This window comes from Melanotaenia boesemani, chromosome 8, assembly GCF_017639745.1.
Source record: "Melanotaenia boesemani isolate fMelBoe1 chromosome 8, fMelBoe1.pri, whole genome shotgun sequence".
Lineage (NCBI taxonomy): Eukaryota > Metazoa > Chordata > Actinopteri > Atheriniformes > Melanotaeniidae > Melanotaenia > Melanotaenia boesemani.
Genome location: NC_055689.1, coordinates 34979064 through 34995577, shown reverse-complemented (window position 1 = coordinate 34995577; position 16514 = coordinate 34979064). Strand labels below are relative to the sequence as shown.

Genomic DNA, 16514 nt, shown 5'->3' with positions numbered 1-16514 from the left:
TGAATAACAGGAAAATGGAATATTATATTAGTGTTTGTTATTGGATCTGTTTGGTCGTTTATTTCATGTTTTTATTTTTACATTGTGCTATTTTACCGTTTTATTTTTCTACGCTGAAAGACTTAATAGGAGCCTGTCCCTGTGTTAACTACTTTATCACTGTAACGGTTAAGTCAGGTGTAAAACACAAAAATAAGCATATTTACTGAATAAAAAGTTCTATTATTTGATCAGCTGTTAGGTTTGACCACAGTTTCTTTCTGAAATCCACCCTGTAATCCTGCCCTCTGTTGGGATCAGGATAATCCTCTTTTTTTGGATCGAAGTTATCCGGATTCTACTCCAAAGTTTTGAACTGAGGGTTTTATCCGGATAACAACCAGGATTAGATTACGTGATCCAAGTGGATTTTGGAATCCCGATTTCCGTTTTGAACAACGCATTTTCAAGATTTGATCCTATCCGATAACCGAAATTCTCTAGGATTATGTTTGAACAACCAAGTGACCAAAGAATGAGGTCAGTTGATACCTGAATATACTGAATGAGCAGGTTATTCCACGGCCATATGCTCAGATGACAACACCTGGATTCATGGGGCTCAGATTGTGAAAGAGTGGTTCAGGGAACAGGAGACATCATGTTCACACATGAATTAGCCACCAGAGTCCAGCCCTGAACCCCATGGAGAATCTTTGGTGTAGGCTTCATGCAGTGGTTGGACTTTTCATCATCAATACAAGATCTTGGAGAAACATTAATGCAACACCCGGTGGAAATAAATCTTGTGAAACTGCAGAAGTTTGTTGAAACAATGACCCAGAGCAGCTGCTGGAAGGAGGTCCAACCAAATATTACAGTCTGTGACCTTGTTTTGGTGGTAGCTTCTCTTTGGGCCAGGCATTGTAGGTCAGTGATACCTGCAGATGATGCTCTTCATCTGGCTGTCCTTCTCCTCCTGCTGCCTCCTCAGCCGCTCCTCGCTGTCCTCCAGCCGGTTCTTGTACTCCAGCAGCAGCTTCTGCATCTGCTGCTCCTGAGCCAGCAGCCGGCGCTCGTACTCCTCCAGACGGCGGCCGGACACCCGCAGACGTTCCTTCAGCCGGGTGATCTCCAGCTCATACTGCAGGTCCACCAACAAAGCCACAGACAGGAAAAGTACATTTATTTACACGAAGGAGATCACACTGAATAAAAATATCTGTGTAAATAAAACCAATAATATCTGGTTTATATTTGGACCTAAACTTTTACCCAAAGATCAACCGCAGGAGAAACGTCAAGAGTCAAGTTTCATTTAGTGAACGAAAACACTGAAACTGTTTAGAAGAATTTCTTTTAGTTTTAATGTGAATGAAATACTGAGAGACGCTTGAATCGCCTGCTCAGACTTCTACAAGCGGGAGTCATTTGGGGATTTTAAATCAGACTTTAAAGAAACTTTGAAGTCTGCTCCTTTAAGCTGGACTGACATTTTTTAGCTTCCAACACTGACAAGTTACACGTCTTCAGATTTAATGATCAGATGAGCCGCAACGATATGAGGTGTGTTTAGAGACGAGGTGAAACTTTTCAACCTAAGAACACTACTGTCAAACACGGCGGTGGTAGCATCATGCTCTGGGGCTGCTTTCCACTTCCTTCAACTTCACCTCAAATCAACAGCGAGACAGTTCAGACTTGAACGCAGTTGGGTTTTCCTACAGGATGATGGTTCCAAGCTCAGCCTGGAAACCAGCCATAAAACAGGCTAACACTAAGCTCAGCCTGGAAACCAGCCATAAAACAGGCTGACACTAAGCTCAGCCTGGAAACCAGCCATAAAACAGGCTAACACTAAGCTCAGCCTGGAAACCAGCCATAAAACAGACTAACACTAAGCTCAGCCTGGAAACCAGCCATAAAACAGGCCAACACTAAGCTCAGCCTGGAAACCAGCCATAAAACAGGCCAACACTAAGCTCAGCCTGGAAACCAGCCATAAAACAGGCTAACACTAAGCTCAGCCTGGAAACCAGCCATAAAACAGGCTAACACTAAGCTCAGCCTGGAAACCAGCCATAAAACAGGCTGACACTAAGCTCAGCCTGGAAACCAGCCATAAAACAGGCTAACACTAAGCTCAGCCTGGAAACCAGCCATAAAACAGGCTAACACTAAGCTCAGCCTGGAAACCAGCCATAAAACAGGCTAACACTAAGCTCAGCCTGGAAACCAGCCATAAAACAGACTAACACTAAGCTCAGCCTGGAAACCAGCCATAAAACAGGCCAACACTAAGCTCAGCCTGGAAACCAGCCATAAAACAGACTAACACTAAGCTCAGCCTGGAAACCAGCCATAAAACAGACTAACACTAAGCTCAGCCTGGAAACCAGCCATAAAACAGGCCAACACTAAGCTCAGCCTGGAAACCAGCCATAAAACAGGCTAACACTAAGCTCAGCCTGGAAACCAGCCATAAAACAGACTAACACTAAGCTCAGCCTGGAAACCAGCCATAAAACAGGCTAACACTAAGCTCAGCCTGGAAACCAGCCATAAAACAGGCTGACACTAAGCTCAGCCTGGAAACCAGCCATAAAACAGGCTAACACTAAGCTCAGCCTGGAAACCAGCCATAAAACAGGCTAACACTAAGCTCAGCCTGGAAACCAGCCATAAAACAGGCTAACACTAAGCTCAGCCTGGAAACCAGCCATAAAACAGGCTAACACTAAGCTCAGCCTGGAAACCAGCCATAAAACAGGCCAACACTAAGCTCAGCCTGGAAACCAGCCATAAAACAGGCCAACACTAAGCTCAGCCTGGACACCAGCCATAAAACAGACTAACACTAAGCTCAGCCTGGAAACCAGCCATAAAACAGGCCAACACTAAGCTCAGCCTGGAAACCAGCCATAAAACAGGCCAACACTAAGCTCAGCCTGGAAACCAGCCATAAAAGAGGCTAACACTAAGCTCAGCCTGGAAACCAGCCATAAAACAGGCCAACACTAAGCTCAGCCTGGAAACCAGCCATAAAAGAGGCTAACACTAAGCTCAGCCTGGAAACCAGCCATAAAACAGACTAACACTAAGCTCAGCCTGGAAACCAGCCATAAAACAGGCTGACACTAAGCTCAGCCTGGAAACCAGCCATAAAACAGGCTAACACTAAGCTCAGCCTGGAAACCAGCCATAAAACAGGCTGACACTAAGCTCAGCCTGGAAACCAGCCATAAAACAGGCTAACACTAAGCTCAGCCTGGAAACCAGCCATAAAACAGGCTAACACTAAGCTCAGCCTGGAAACCAGCCATAAAACAGGCTAACACTAAGCTCAGCCTGGAAACCAGCCATAAAACAGGCTAACACTAAGCTCAGCCTGGAAACCAGCCATAAAACAGGCTAACACTAAGCTCAGCCTGGAAACCAGCCATAAAACAGGCTGACACTAAGCTCAGCCTGGAAACCAGCCATAAAACAGGCTAACACTAAGCTCAGCCTGGAAACCAGCCATAAAACAGGCTAACACTAAGCTCAGCCTGGAAACCAGCCATAAAACAGGCTGACACTAAGCTCAGCCTGGAAACCAGCCATAAAACAGGCTAACACTAAGCTCAGCCTGGAAACCAGCCATAAAACAGGCTGACACTAAGCTCAGCCTGGAAACCAGCCATAAAACAGGCTGACACTAAGCTCAGCCTGGAAACCAGCCATAAAACAGACTAACACTAAGCTCAGCCTGGAAACCAGCCAGTTTAAATGCCCAGCAGAGGTGTCAAATATTCAGCGGGAAAAAAGTTCATGTAATGTTTTTGTTTTGATTTTATTTATTTTTCTTATTAGAAATGTTTCCTCTTCTAAAGTTCAAAACCCATCCTGGTATGGTGTCTGTAAGTTTATACATTCATGTATGTTCTGTTTGTAAATATGATTTATCTCGCTGTGACAAACTGTAGATGCCTCTTACGCACCATAAACATCCCGAAAGAGCTTCTGTTAATAAAAACACATCTATACAAATATTCAGCAGGAATTATGCCAAAAGCTTGATGATGGCTACAGAAACTGTCTGGTGGAGCAAGACTTGCTAAAGGACATCTAACCAAATTTTAAATGGGATGAATGTATATACTGGGGTATAATTTCAACCCTGTGTGGATCAGAGAAAATAAGAATTCATTGAAGTTGTTTGTTGCCCAGACGTTACATCCTGGGAACAGAACGGGTCAAATAAATCATTAAAAATTAACGTGACGTTCATCCCAACGACGAGTTTCCAGAAACATCTGAATACAAATGTGTTTTTATATCAAATATTTCCCTCTTCAGGGCTTTGACTTCAACTACAGTTTAAAATCTGGACACCACTGTAACACACCTGTCCAGGTGTATGTCAGTAGGTGTGTGTGCTGTCACCTTCTCTGTGTTCCTTCCCTCCTCTCTGCTCCTCTCTCCTCCCTCCTCTTCCTCCTCGTATTGGCCGTTGTTGAGGACCCACGCTGCCGTCCTCTCCACCGGAGACATGGCCACCGTCTCTACCGGCGACGCCACCTGCACACAGATCACTGATATCACCGCAGACACACCTTCCCACACTCTCCCCCCTCCATCAGAGCTCAGGCCGTACCTGTGGCGGTGGCTTGGCGGTGCTCCTCGGAGGCGAAGCCATGTTCTCCACAGACTGCTGGCGATTGGTCGGCTCGGTGTTGGCACTGCTGCTGCTGCGCAGCGAGGAGCTGTGAGGGATGGAGCGTGGCGTCCTGGCCCCGCCCCCTCTGCTTTGCTGCTCCACCTTGATGATGTGGGCGGTGCCCGCTGTCGTGCTCTGACGGGGGATGGCGACGGCGGTAGCGGCGCCCAGCGGCAGGTCAGGCAGCGCATGGCGGCGCGGCGTGGAGCAGTCCTCGCTGTGGGCGCTTCGCCTACTGCCCACCTCGTCCAGGCTGCTGTTGGATGTTGCGCGACCTCTGACCCCCACCTGGCTGCCCAGATCGTCCGAGTTGGTGCGGCTGTTGTGCGAGCTCTCCGTACTCAGGTTCTCTGAGCTGGAGTCGTGGCGTGGCATGAGAGCGGGGCGCGTCACCAGGCTATGGGCGGGGTTACTGAGGTGGTAGACGGGGTTCTGGAAGGACAGCGGCTGGAGGCTCCGCTGCTGGCTGACGGAGGGCGGTAGCGGCCGCCGGGGCTGCGGGGCGCTCTGAGGTGCCCCTTCTCTGGGCGGGGCCTTAGCCTGGTGCATAGCCAGCTGAGGTGTCACCGGGTTGGAGTGGGGGTAAGTCATAGTGGGCGGGACGTGTCCGATGGAGGTCTGGGAACCCACCCTGCTGAGGCGGGGCGGGGCCTCGTGGTGTGGCGGACCCAGACCCTGAACGTCCTGCAGGTCCACCAGAGAGATGCTGCGACCGTTGGGCAGCGGGCCGGACCGGTCCTCCAGGTCCGAAAAGCTGCCGCTGGCAGAGGGAAGTGGTGGGGGGCGCTGGCCTCGAGCGTAGCCCTCCACCAGCTCGCCAACTGGAGACTGCAGGCTGCGGACCTCGCTGCGGCTGCGGGAAGTGACACAAACACGCCGTCAGAACCCGCTGGAACATGGTAACAACATAAAAACAGGCTCTGATCCGTTACCTGTCACTGGGGTCCTCAAAGATTCGCTGTAACCCCGACGACAAGCTGCCGCTGATGTTGTGGGCGGAGCCGTGGTCATGGAAAGGGCGCAGCTGCTGCTGGACCGGCGTGGGAGACGCCAGACACCGAGAGATATCTCCCAGAATTTTAGGGAGCGGGCCCAGCTTTGCTACGGTGGCCTGCAGGAAGGAATTTTCACCCTGCGTTGGTGCGTGTCCATGTGTGTGTGTGTGTGGGAGCACCAGGATGCGATGGTGGTGGTGGGAAAGCAACATGGTGGCAGGAGACAGGAGGACGAGGAGGAGAAGGAGGAAGAGGGAGAAAAACATGAGGGAAATTAAATGGAAACCAAAACAAACTGGAACCACATGCTGCTACTGAACAGAACCAGAACACAGCAGAACCATGCTGAGACCAAGGGAGGGGGGGAGGAGGGGGTGAGGCCATGCTGTGGCGGTCAGCCAGCGTTAATGAGGTGAGACGAACTGAAGTGACCTCACACACATACACACACCGTTTACCAATCACTGATCAACAGTCAGACAAACGTTTGGCCGTTCAAATAGTTTTTTTTTTTTCATTTTCAGTAAAAAACTATTTTTACAAAGTTGTTCAAATAAAAGCAAACTTAAAAATACGTTTTTACTTTCACATCTTTCATGGTGGAAAAGTTTTACTGTATTTCTGGACATTGTGAGAAGCGGTGTTTCCATGGAAACATGGCTTCACAAGAAATTTTTAATTCCAAATTCCCATTAAAGTTGGGTTGCTGTGTAAAATATAATGGAGCCTCATCATCCATATTTTATTCCAGTAGAAGAGACAAACCTGCATTTGTGGGTTTCAGGGTGAACTGTGTTCACAGACTGTGATTTCTGGAAGTCCACACAGTGGTTTCCAGTAGAGAATCTGCTTTTAATGCAGGTGATCACCAGCATCCAGCCTTGTCCCAAGCATACAGAGATTCCTCCCAATTGTCGGAATCTGTTCATGATATTATACGGTGGATCTTCAAAGACTGAGGAACATTTTCCTGTAATTGTTTTAGAGCCAGTGTGTCTCAGATTGGTGAACCTCTGTCCATCTTTCCATCTGAGAGACTCTTCCTCTCTGAAATGCTCCTTTTATACCCAGTCATGTTACTGACCTGTTGCCAGGTAACCTGATTAGTTGTTTCTGGTTTGTACCAGTTACTTTTCCAGCCTTTTGTTGCTTCTGTTCCAACTTTTCCCAGACGTGTTGCTGCATCAGATTCACTATCAGCTCATGTTTTCATCACATGATGAAACGTCTCCGTTTCATCCTCTGACTTTTTTTTTTTCTTCTACTGGGAATAAAATATGAGTTCATCAGATTCTGGTTTTATTTAAATTCTACACAGCATCTTAACATTTTTGTAATGTAATTCAAATATTAAAATGCTGCTTTTACTTCTTTTTAATGTACTCACAATAGTGATGCAGGATCAGAATAAATTTGTATTAAAAAAAATAATCTCATGCAATTAAATCCAGATAGAAATAAAAGCTCATTAGTTGGTAGTTAGTTTGGGTTATTTTAAGAAACAGGACAAAGTGTTTGTATTTTCAAAAAGCACCCCACATTCAGGATGGAGGCAGCTACAGCCTCCAGTTTAATCTTTGATCTATTTTTATTTTCATGTTAACAGAAGCTGATCTCACTTTGCAAAGTGACAAAAATAGTTGCTTGTTTCAGGTTGTTTATCACCAACCGAGTTTAAACGGGAGCCACACACTCATACCTTGTCGAGCTGAGAGACGACATCCCACAGCAGCGCGTGCAGCACCGACAGCTCGCGGCCGAGGTCGATGTAGCCTTCGAAGCCCGGCGTGTTGGACAGGGTCTCCGGGTTGGAGATCTCTGATAGGAAACGCATCATCCCCGCCCACTCGTGCTCCAGGAAGTCGTTCATGAAGGCCATGTACTCCTCCTTGTTTCCAAACCTGCAGAGAGGAGAGGTTTGAGAGGGAAGATGCTCCTCGGAGGCGGCCGCTCGTCTGCAGATACTCACTTGGTGAAGTTGGCGAGGTTCTGGATGACTTTGGCGATGAGCGTGAGCGTTCGGGACGTCCGGTCGTCTGGATACTCCTGCATCAGGGTGAAGAGCGACGGCGACATGATGGCAGGGCAGAGGAAGCGCAGGAAGAGCGAGGCACTGATCAGACGCTTGCTGATGTCCTGCGGGTGGCCGCGGGCGACACACTGATGCTTCCACGAAGCAAACACTTCCTTCAACTCCCGAGGAAACACGCTGCGGACACGGGAAGGAACAGGAGGGTTTGTACTGTCTGACATCCAGGATGAATGAAAGAAACTAAAAATAAAGTCTGACTGATTATAAAACAGGATTTTCCAGATTGAACCGCAGCTTCTCCATGAGCTGAAGGGTGCCAGGGGCCACAACCACCCCTGCCCACAGTCTCACTCCACCCCTGGATGGATGGTGAAAAATGCTGATGCCACCAAAACACCAGGCATCGCAGCACTTTTTAAGGAAAGCTGAAGCTAATTGCTGAATTTTAGTCTAAAAACTATTATTTCAGTTTTGTTTTCATTTAACATCCAATCTTTAAAGTGAATCTGAGTTTGGATGGGACTGTAGTCTCCTGGTGAGATGTTATATAGATCTGTGTGTCATCAGTATAATTACAGAAACCATTTAAGTTGTTTTTCATACTTTGAGTGAGTGGCAGCATGTAGATGTTGAACAGCAGTGGCTCCAGGATGGAGCCTTGAGGAACTCCACAGGTTATTTTGGTTGGCTCAGATTTATAGTTACCTATAGACACAAAGTAGTCTCTGTCTTTTAGACAGGACTGCTAGAAAGTCCTACTCTAGACTTTTAGCTGGTCTGTAAGATGTTCTGGCAGATCCAGTAATACCAGGGCTGAAATGTTTCCACTATCTGTGCTCAGGCAGATTAAAGACCTTAACTAGAGCATCTCAGTGCTGAGGTGTGGCCGTGAACCTGACTGGTAGACATCGGAGGTTATTTAGAGTCAAGAAGTTGTTAAAAGACTGTTTCATCTATAATCTTACTAAGAGAGGGGAGGTTTGATGTCAGTCTGTAGCTTTTCATCTAAGTTTTTCTTTTTCAGTAGTGGCTTGATGACGTCTGATTTTAGGGTCTGAGGGAAGACGCCTGAAAGCAAAGACGTGTTTACCATGAAAAACCCTGTTGGCACAGTATCCAGACAGCAAGGGGTGGATTTCAAGTGGTAAATGATTTCAATGATTAAATGATTTTAAAAATATTAAATACTTTTTAAATAAAATGCATTCTTCTTCTTCCAGTATTATTATTATTATTACCATAAGAAGCAGCTGGGACGTGCACTAAACATCTCAGACACACTGAAGCGTTAAACCAAATCTACTAAAGTTTTCTGGGTTTGTGTTGTCGGACCTCGGACGAGCGTGAGCGTGCACGTGTGCTGCAGTCGTACCAGTAGGAGTTGATGATCTTGCAGAAAGCGAGCTCGCAGCACATCTTCAGGTTACTCTGATGTTCAGCCAGATCGCTGCCGGAGCATCGGCTGGGATCCACCTCACAGTTCTCGTCCGACTCGTACAGAGCTTTGATGAACTCACCTGAACACACAAACACACAAACATACCAAAGATTTAAGACAGATGACGTCACCGTCTTCATATTATTTTAAAAAAATCTGTCTATGGAACCAAATCCCAGTTTAACTTCATGTATCAGACCCCCTCTCAACCTTCAGATCATCTTCAAACTTTCCTTCCTAAAAAAATTTTATACCAGGTCTGGCTTGGTGACCCTGATCCATCCCTTTAGTCCTGCTGCTAGAGACCAAGGCTGCTGGGAGACGTCCCATGATGCACTGGGCTCCTCTCTGCTGGGAGACGTCCCATGATGCACTGGGCTCCTCTCTGCTGGGAGACGTCCCATGATGCACTGGGCTCCTCTCTGCTGGGAGACGTCCCATGATGCACTGGGCTCCTCTCTGCTGGGAGACGTCCCATGATGCACTGGGCTCCTCTCTGCTGGGAGACGTCCCATGATGCACTGGGCTCCTCTCTGCTGGGAGACGTCCCATGATGCCCTGGGCTCCTCTCTGCTGGGAGGCGTCCCATGATGCACTGGGCTCCTCTCTGCTGGGAGACGTCCCATGATGCACTGGGCTCCTCTCTGCTGGGAGACGTCCCATGATGCACTGAGCTCCTCTCTGCTGGGAGGTGTCCCATGATGCACTGGGCTCCTCTCTGCTGGGAGGCGTCCCATGATGCACTGGGCTCCTCTCTGCTCGCTTTACTCCCATGTAGAAATATCTGACATTGTTGTCGTTCATTTGTGTTTCTCTTCTTCTTTCTGAGCAGGAATCTCTGGATTAGAGTTCTGCTGCTGGTTGACCCTCTTTCCTGGCATCTCAACCCCTAACCAGTCCAGGAAAATGGCCGTACTTCCTGGTTCTGGAGGAGGTTTTCCTCTCCACTGTCTCCTCGTGGAGCTCAGGATGGAGGACTGAACCAACGAGAAGATCTGATCCAATCCGTTGGTTTCCTTAGCTCGGGGATTATTTATATGAACACAGTTAATATAAACTGGCCTGATGTGTATCATATGATGGTTTTGTTTTATCTGGATTATAACTGGACTACAATGAACTGGACTGCATCTGTAAAAGTGATGTGAGATGACTTCTTTCATCTCTGCTACTTTGTGGAGGCAAAAACAGCAGCGTTTTTTTACAGGATTCGCCGAACAGGATCCTGAGGTAACACATGCCAATCTCCATGGTAACCGTCAGAAATCCATCAGCAGTGGCATAAATGACCTGTGCAGAGTGTATCAGCTTATAGACTAAATAACCCCACACTCTGCAGAACCCGACCCTGCTCCGCAGAACCCGACCCTGCTCCGCAGAACCCGACCCTGCTCGGGAGAATCCGAGCCATGTCTAACAGGAAGGTATAATTAAAGGTGTGGATGTCTCTATGTCCAGATGGATCCTGATCAGATGTTTCATGCTGCTTTTGTTTCCCTTCATGAGCCTCTGAAATGTGTCACAACATTTAAACCAAACAAATGGACGATGAGGATGCATCATCATCATCATCATCATCATGTGGTACTCACCCAGAGCATCGTGCAGGTACTTCTGTCCCACCAGCTTCAGGTACTCCTCGATGGCTTTGGTGGCCAACGTGTTCTCTCTGAAGATCAGGACGTCGTGGTCGGCACATCGATCCACCTCAGACATCACCAGGTCTGTCAGGAAGTCCTGGAGGAGGAGGAGGAGGAGGAAGAAGAGGAGGAGGAGAAAGAAGAGGTGGTGAGAGCTACTGTGTTGGAAAACCAGAGACATAAAACTGATCTTTCCATCACTGCTCCTGGAACATCAGCTGACCAACACGTTTCGTAAAGACTCTTCAATACATAATCTTGTACAAACCATTTCAGTTCTGATCCAGAGTTTTTAAAAAAAGCTGTAAAACCTGAATTTTTTCTAGGAAATGTAAATCAGCAGTAAATCAGAATTGTTCCTGGTGCGGGTTGGACTCCACCAAGGTTGTCCTCTGTCACCGATTCTGTTCATAACTTTTATGGACAGAATTTCTAGGCGCAGCTGAGGTGTTGGAGGGATCCGGTTCGGCGGCCTCAGGATTGGGTCTCTGCTCTTTGCGGATGATGTGGTTCTGTTGGCTTCATCGGGCAACGATCTTCAGCTCTCACTGGAGCGATTTCCAGCCATGTGTGAAGCGGCTGGGATAAGAATCAGCACCTCCAAATCCGAGACCATGGTCCTCAACCAGAAAAGGGTGGAGTGCTCTCTCCGGGTCTGCGATAGGGTCCTGCCCCAAGTGGAAGAGTTCACGTATCTCGGGGTCTTGTTCACGAGTGAGGGAAGGATGGAGCGGGAGATCGACAGGAGGATAGGTGCGGCATCTGCAGTGATGCGGACTCTGCATCGGTCTGTCGTGGTGAAGAAGGAGCTGAGCCAAAAGGCAAAGCTCTCGATTTACTGGTCGATCTAATTTCCTACCCTCACCTATGGTCATGAGCTGTGGGTAGTGACCGAAAGAACAAGATCGCGAATACAAGCGGCCGAAATGAGTTTCCTCCGCAGGGTGGCCGGACTCTCCCTTAGAGATAGGGTGAGAAGCTCGGTGATCCAGGAGGGGCTCAGAGTAGAGTCACTGCTCCTCCACATCCAGAGGAGCCAGATGAGGTGGCTCGGGCATCTGGTTAGGATGCCTCCTGGACGCCTCCCTGGTGAGGTGTTCTGGGCACGTCCCACCGGAAAGAGGCCCCGGGGAAGACCTAGGACGCGCTGGACGGACTACATCTCTTGGCTGGCCTGGGAACGCCTCGGGATCCCTCTGGATGAGCTGGTGAATGTGGCCGGGGAGAGGGAAGTCTGGGTTTCCCTGCTTAGGCAGCTGCCCCCGCGACCCGACTCCAGATAAGCGGCAGAAAATGGATGGATGGATGGATGGATGGATAGGAATATTTAGGGACATCTAGGAACATTTAGGGACTTCTAGGAACATTTAGGAACTTCCAGGAATATTTAGGGACATCTAGGAACATTTAGGGACTTCTAGGAATATTTAGGGACATCTAAGGACCTCAGAGATTGGATTTCAAGTGTCAGAAATGTTGTGTCTGTTACTATGCCTGAGTAAATTAAACTAAAACAGAGAAGAAACTTGACAGAGGTTAGCATCATGCTAACACAGATGTCATTGTCCTGTTTTATTAGTTTTTATGTAGCTGATTATCTCAGTTTATCGAGCTTCATGAGGAGCGACTGGACTATGATGCTGATCGATGATGGTAAACTGGAGATATGATCGTTTAAATTTAGAAGCACAGAAATATTTACTGTATCCGAGTGTAAAAGTGGGATTACATAATTGTTACGTTTCTTTAGATATATTAACCTTTTACATCATTTCATCACAGAAAAAAACTGTCAAATCAGCTGACGGAATATTTTTTAATTAGTATTTGATGATTTCAGTGAATTTTTAGCCCAATATTCTAATAAAGTAGGTTAAAGTGAAAAAATAATGTTCATAGAGGTGCAGCCATGCTAAAAAAAACAATGGTGAACATGAGATGATAAACATATTTTATCCGGTATATGAAGCAAGTATTTGTCAACTAAAACAGGCTCACGTCTCTGAAGGTTAAAGGACGTCTTTGTTTTTAAGGATATTTAAGTTTTTAGAAACTGGTTTGCACCAGCTGCTGTCTTCAGTTGTTCCATCAGTGTAACAGGAGGTGGCGCCATTTCTCCAGGATGAACAAGACCCTTAAAACAAACAGTTTTTTCTCTTTTTTTTCTTTAACATAAAACTACATGAAGAGGCTGGAGCTTTTAACCCCAGTCAGCATCAGACATGATGTTTCTCAGCTGTCAGATTGGGAGGTAAAATGATGTAAAATGAATGTATGAATAGATGTAGCAGCATAAAGGTCGACCAGAAGAAGAAAGCAGAATTTATTACTAACAGAACTTTGTAGAAATAACACACAGATCAACAGTGACCAAACCTTTTCTCATCTCATCGTTCTCTCAAGTCTTGGCTTTCAGGAGAAAAAATATTGTTATTGAAACAAACACACAACAGAAACTATTTCCATGTTTCCACTTTTTCCTCATTTCCAGTTATTCCTGCTACTATTTACCTGCTATCCTCACTAAACCAACTCCAGCTCAGCTGCTTTGTGGCGTCACCGTGCATCAGAAACGTCTTCTTGGCTTTATTCCAGCCATAGAGGAGCATTATTTTTCTTCTTTTCACACACACATAGAACTTTCTGCTCACTGGTTGATCTTTGGCTGCTCCTGATTGGACGTTACCGTCAATCTAAGCTCTCTGATTGGTGGAAAGTCTGACAGGAAGTGGCTTCATCATCATGTCCAGGTCTAAATAGAGGTCTCTTAGCAACATAGTAGTGATGGTGATGTTTTTATGATGAAATGTGATAAATAATGCTGTTATCATGGATCATGGTGGATTTACCAGATAGAGTCTCTGAATAAAACTACATTTAGTGGCTGGATTGTAAACCTCCTGGACCGGATAGAAATGTCTGGAAAACGTCCGTAGATCAGCTAAAGGGTAAAATATCCATCACATTTTACCCCACAGAGCTACACGTTACCGTTCCCGACGATGGAAGAGATAGACCTCAGGGAGATCTGCTGGAGGTTTAAGGGTTAAAGAGCTGCTTTCGTCTGTCTTTCTGCTTCTCTAACTTTTAGTTAAGCTGCTTTGTGAGCTGGTGGGTTCTCACCTTGGCCCGGCCGGTGCTCTGCAGGATGTGGACCAGGGCGCACGCCATCTCCTCCTTGTTCTTTACGCTGATGACAGGCTCCAGGACCGAGCACAGCATGGTGTAGTTGTTGGTGACGAACTCGGCGAACTCCTTGTACTGCTCCATGGGCAGGATGGAGATGGTCTGGAAGCGGGACTTGATGCGGATCGACGGCCCGCCTCCCTTGGCCTTGCTGGCGGTGGGGGTGCTGACTGGGTACCACTTCTCCACAAACTGCCGACCCGTCACGCCTGACACCGGGATGTTGACCAGTCCCACATAGTTGTTCTTGTCCTTTTTCTTCTTCTTGTCCACTTCGCGGTAGATGTGCACGGTAATGCTGTGCACGGCGGGCAGGCTGGAGAAGTCAAAGTACTCCCCCCAGAACAAGCTGTCGATGCGGGTCTTGCTGGTGGTCCGGGCGTACAGGACGTCGTCCAGACACAGCTCGCAGAAATATTTCTTCTTGGGCGGCAGGTCTTTGGCTTCGATGATCCACAGTCGCAACAGGTTCTCGGCCCGCCGACAGTTGTCCTAGAAACGACAGAAAAACAGCTGGTGTCAGATTCCTGGAGACCAGTCAACACCACAAAGACCACTTCCTGCACTGGTTCTTCCAGGAAATATCCTACACCGTCTGTTCAAACAAAGTCCATCGAAAGGTGCGAATGGACCTGGACCCGAGTCCACTTCATCAAAGCATTACAGCTGGTAATAATTTACCTCTACATCTCCATGGCAACAGAGACATCATCTTCGCTGCTCTTAATATTAATATGTTAAAAAGTTGACCCAAGTCTGAAACTTAGTTTTTCTCTTCAAACTGTAAACTACTCATCCGGACCCAAACAGACCATCCGATCCGGACCCAAACAGACCGTCCGATCCGGACCCAAACAGACCGTCCGATCCGGACCCAAACAGACCATCCGATCAGGACCCAAACAGACCATCCGATCCGGACTGAAGTCATGACTCATATGAACTAAAATAAAAACCAGCGATGCTTTTCTCAGATGTCAAAACATCTTTATCAGAGCTGCATTTTAAACACACGATGGTCCCAGATAGTCTGGAACTCGTGTTCCTCCACAACAGTCATGTTCTAGTATTTTCTGACAGAGTAAAACTAGGAGCGACATCATGTCGGTAGCTGAACAGAGAGTAATGTTCATCATTTTAACTTTCCCTCCTCTTCGCTTCACATCGCTCCTCCTTAAACCAACACCCAGCTGATGGAGGGATGAACGCTCGCTCTGTTCGCTCAGATATTTTCTACACTTATTTCTGTTACTTACCGGCTTTTAAGCTGTTAGCTAGCGCTATGCGAGGTTCTTCCTAACATAGACAGGGAGTAACATAAGCTAGGTTGGCACAACTTTAGCAACGCAACGTAAATGAAAAGCATGATGGACGCAACACAGCACGGGTCACCATCATGACACACAACAGAGTTAAACTGAAACTAAACATGCTGAGTCATTCTTAATTTCACAACGTCATGATAAACGTACCTGTCCACCCCTGTAGAGCTGCCTGGCTGTAGCTGTAGTTACTGACAGCAATGAGGCCTGAATGGAGTCAGAACTCCATCTAGTGGACAAACAACATCATTCTGCACGACTCCGACACTTAACATTTACTGTTTTATGAGAAATTAAGAATATATCTGTGTTTATTCAGCAAAACTCCGGCCAATGATGATTATTTTGAAAAAGGCTATAATTGGCTGATTTTATTCCCACGGTCGATCAATTAATTGGCTGATCAATCGGTTGAGCTCTAATCCAAACAGCCCGACTGATCTAAACTGGAGTCTGGAAGCTTAATCACCAATGGAGACTTTTATACGTGTACAGTATAAAATACAAACCTGTAAATGGCCTGACAGCTGACCCGGTCCAGGCGTGAATGTCGCAGCACACCTGACACAGCAGAGCTGTCAACATCTGCGGCTGCCATTTCATGAAGACGACATTTTCCCCACAACATAAAGCAGCTTAACGAACCACATCAGCATACAGCTGATCCACCAAACAGGCTTCAGTCCCGGCTGCACATCCAGAACAATCCGACTGACTCCGTCCAGAACCGCGGCGTACTCACCTTGTTGGGCTGGATCGTCCTCCGCAGGTTCTCCATCCACTTGTCTCTCTCCGAGGCCGACGTGCAGCTGAAGCACTTGCTGCCGCCTGAATACGTCACCTGGCAGGTTGATGGTGATGAAGAAAAAAACTTTTTACAGCGCTGCATTTATCTGACTCAGGTCATCAGCTGTTATTTGATCTGGGAGACTTTCAGAAACTGGAAGCTGATGGCAGATGTTCCGATTCAGGCAGTGAGAGATCAGCAAACAGCTGTGAAAACTGCTAATCAGACAGGAAATATCAGGAATCAAATTTTGTGTCAATCCAGCAACTGCCTGGTGCACATGGCTGCCATGACACATGCTATCAGGGCAGCCATGTTGGAATCTGTCCGTTAGAAACAAGGAGGAACTGTGTAACTGGTTGCTATGGAGACGCAGCAGGTCCTAATGAGAATGTGGGAGGGGCTGCGTACTGACATGTCCGAATGTGCCCCCTAC

General features: G+C 47.1%; 2 protein-coding genes across 7 annotated transcripts in view; both read right to left on the bottom strand.

Annotated features, from left to right (window-relative positions):
• Positions 1-16514, bottom strand: part of LOC121645098 (zinc finger protein 420-like) — a 1096702-nt gene that overhangs the window by 227468 nt on the left and 852720 nt on the right. The gene's annotated exons all lie outside the window — the stretch shown is intronic.
• Positions 1-16514, bottom strand: part of rasal2 (RAS protein activator like 2) — a 93343-nt gene that overhangs the window by 10624 nt on the left and 66205 nt on the right. For 5 of the 6 annotated variants that reach the window (XM_041993398.1, XM_041993396.1, XM_041993394.1 and 2 more), the window contains 10 exons: positions 16034-16132; positions 13907-14461; positions 10736-10880; positions 9078-9222; positions 7643-7882; positions 7373-7574; positions 5611-5810; positions 4616-5531; positions 4405-4539; positions 921-1123 (listed from right to left, as the gene is read on the bottom strand). In XM_041993398.1, the coding sequence (XP_041849332.1) occupies positions 921-1123; positions 4405-4539; positions 4616-5531; positions 5611-5810; positions 7373-7574; positions 7643-7882; positions 9078-9222; positions 10736-10880; positions 13907-14461; positions 16034-16132 (2840 nt within the window). The remainder of the gene's footprint in view (positions 1-920; positions 1124-4404; positions 4540-4615; positions 5532-5610; positions 5811-7372; positions 7575-7642; positions 7883-9077; positions 9223-10735; positions 10881-13906; positions 14462-16033; positions 16133-16514) is intronic. The other variant, XM_041993397.1, reaches the window with a different exon arrangement.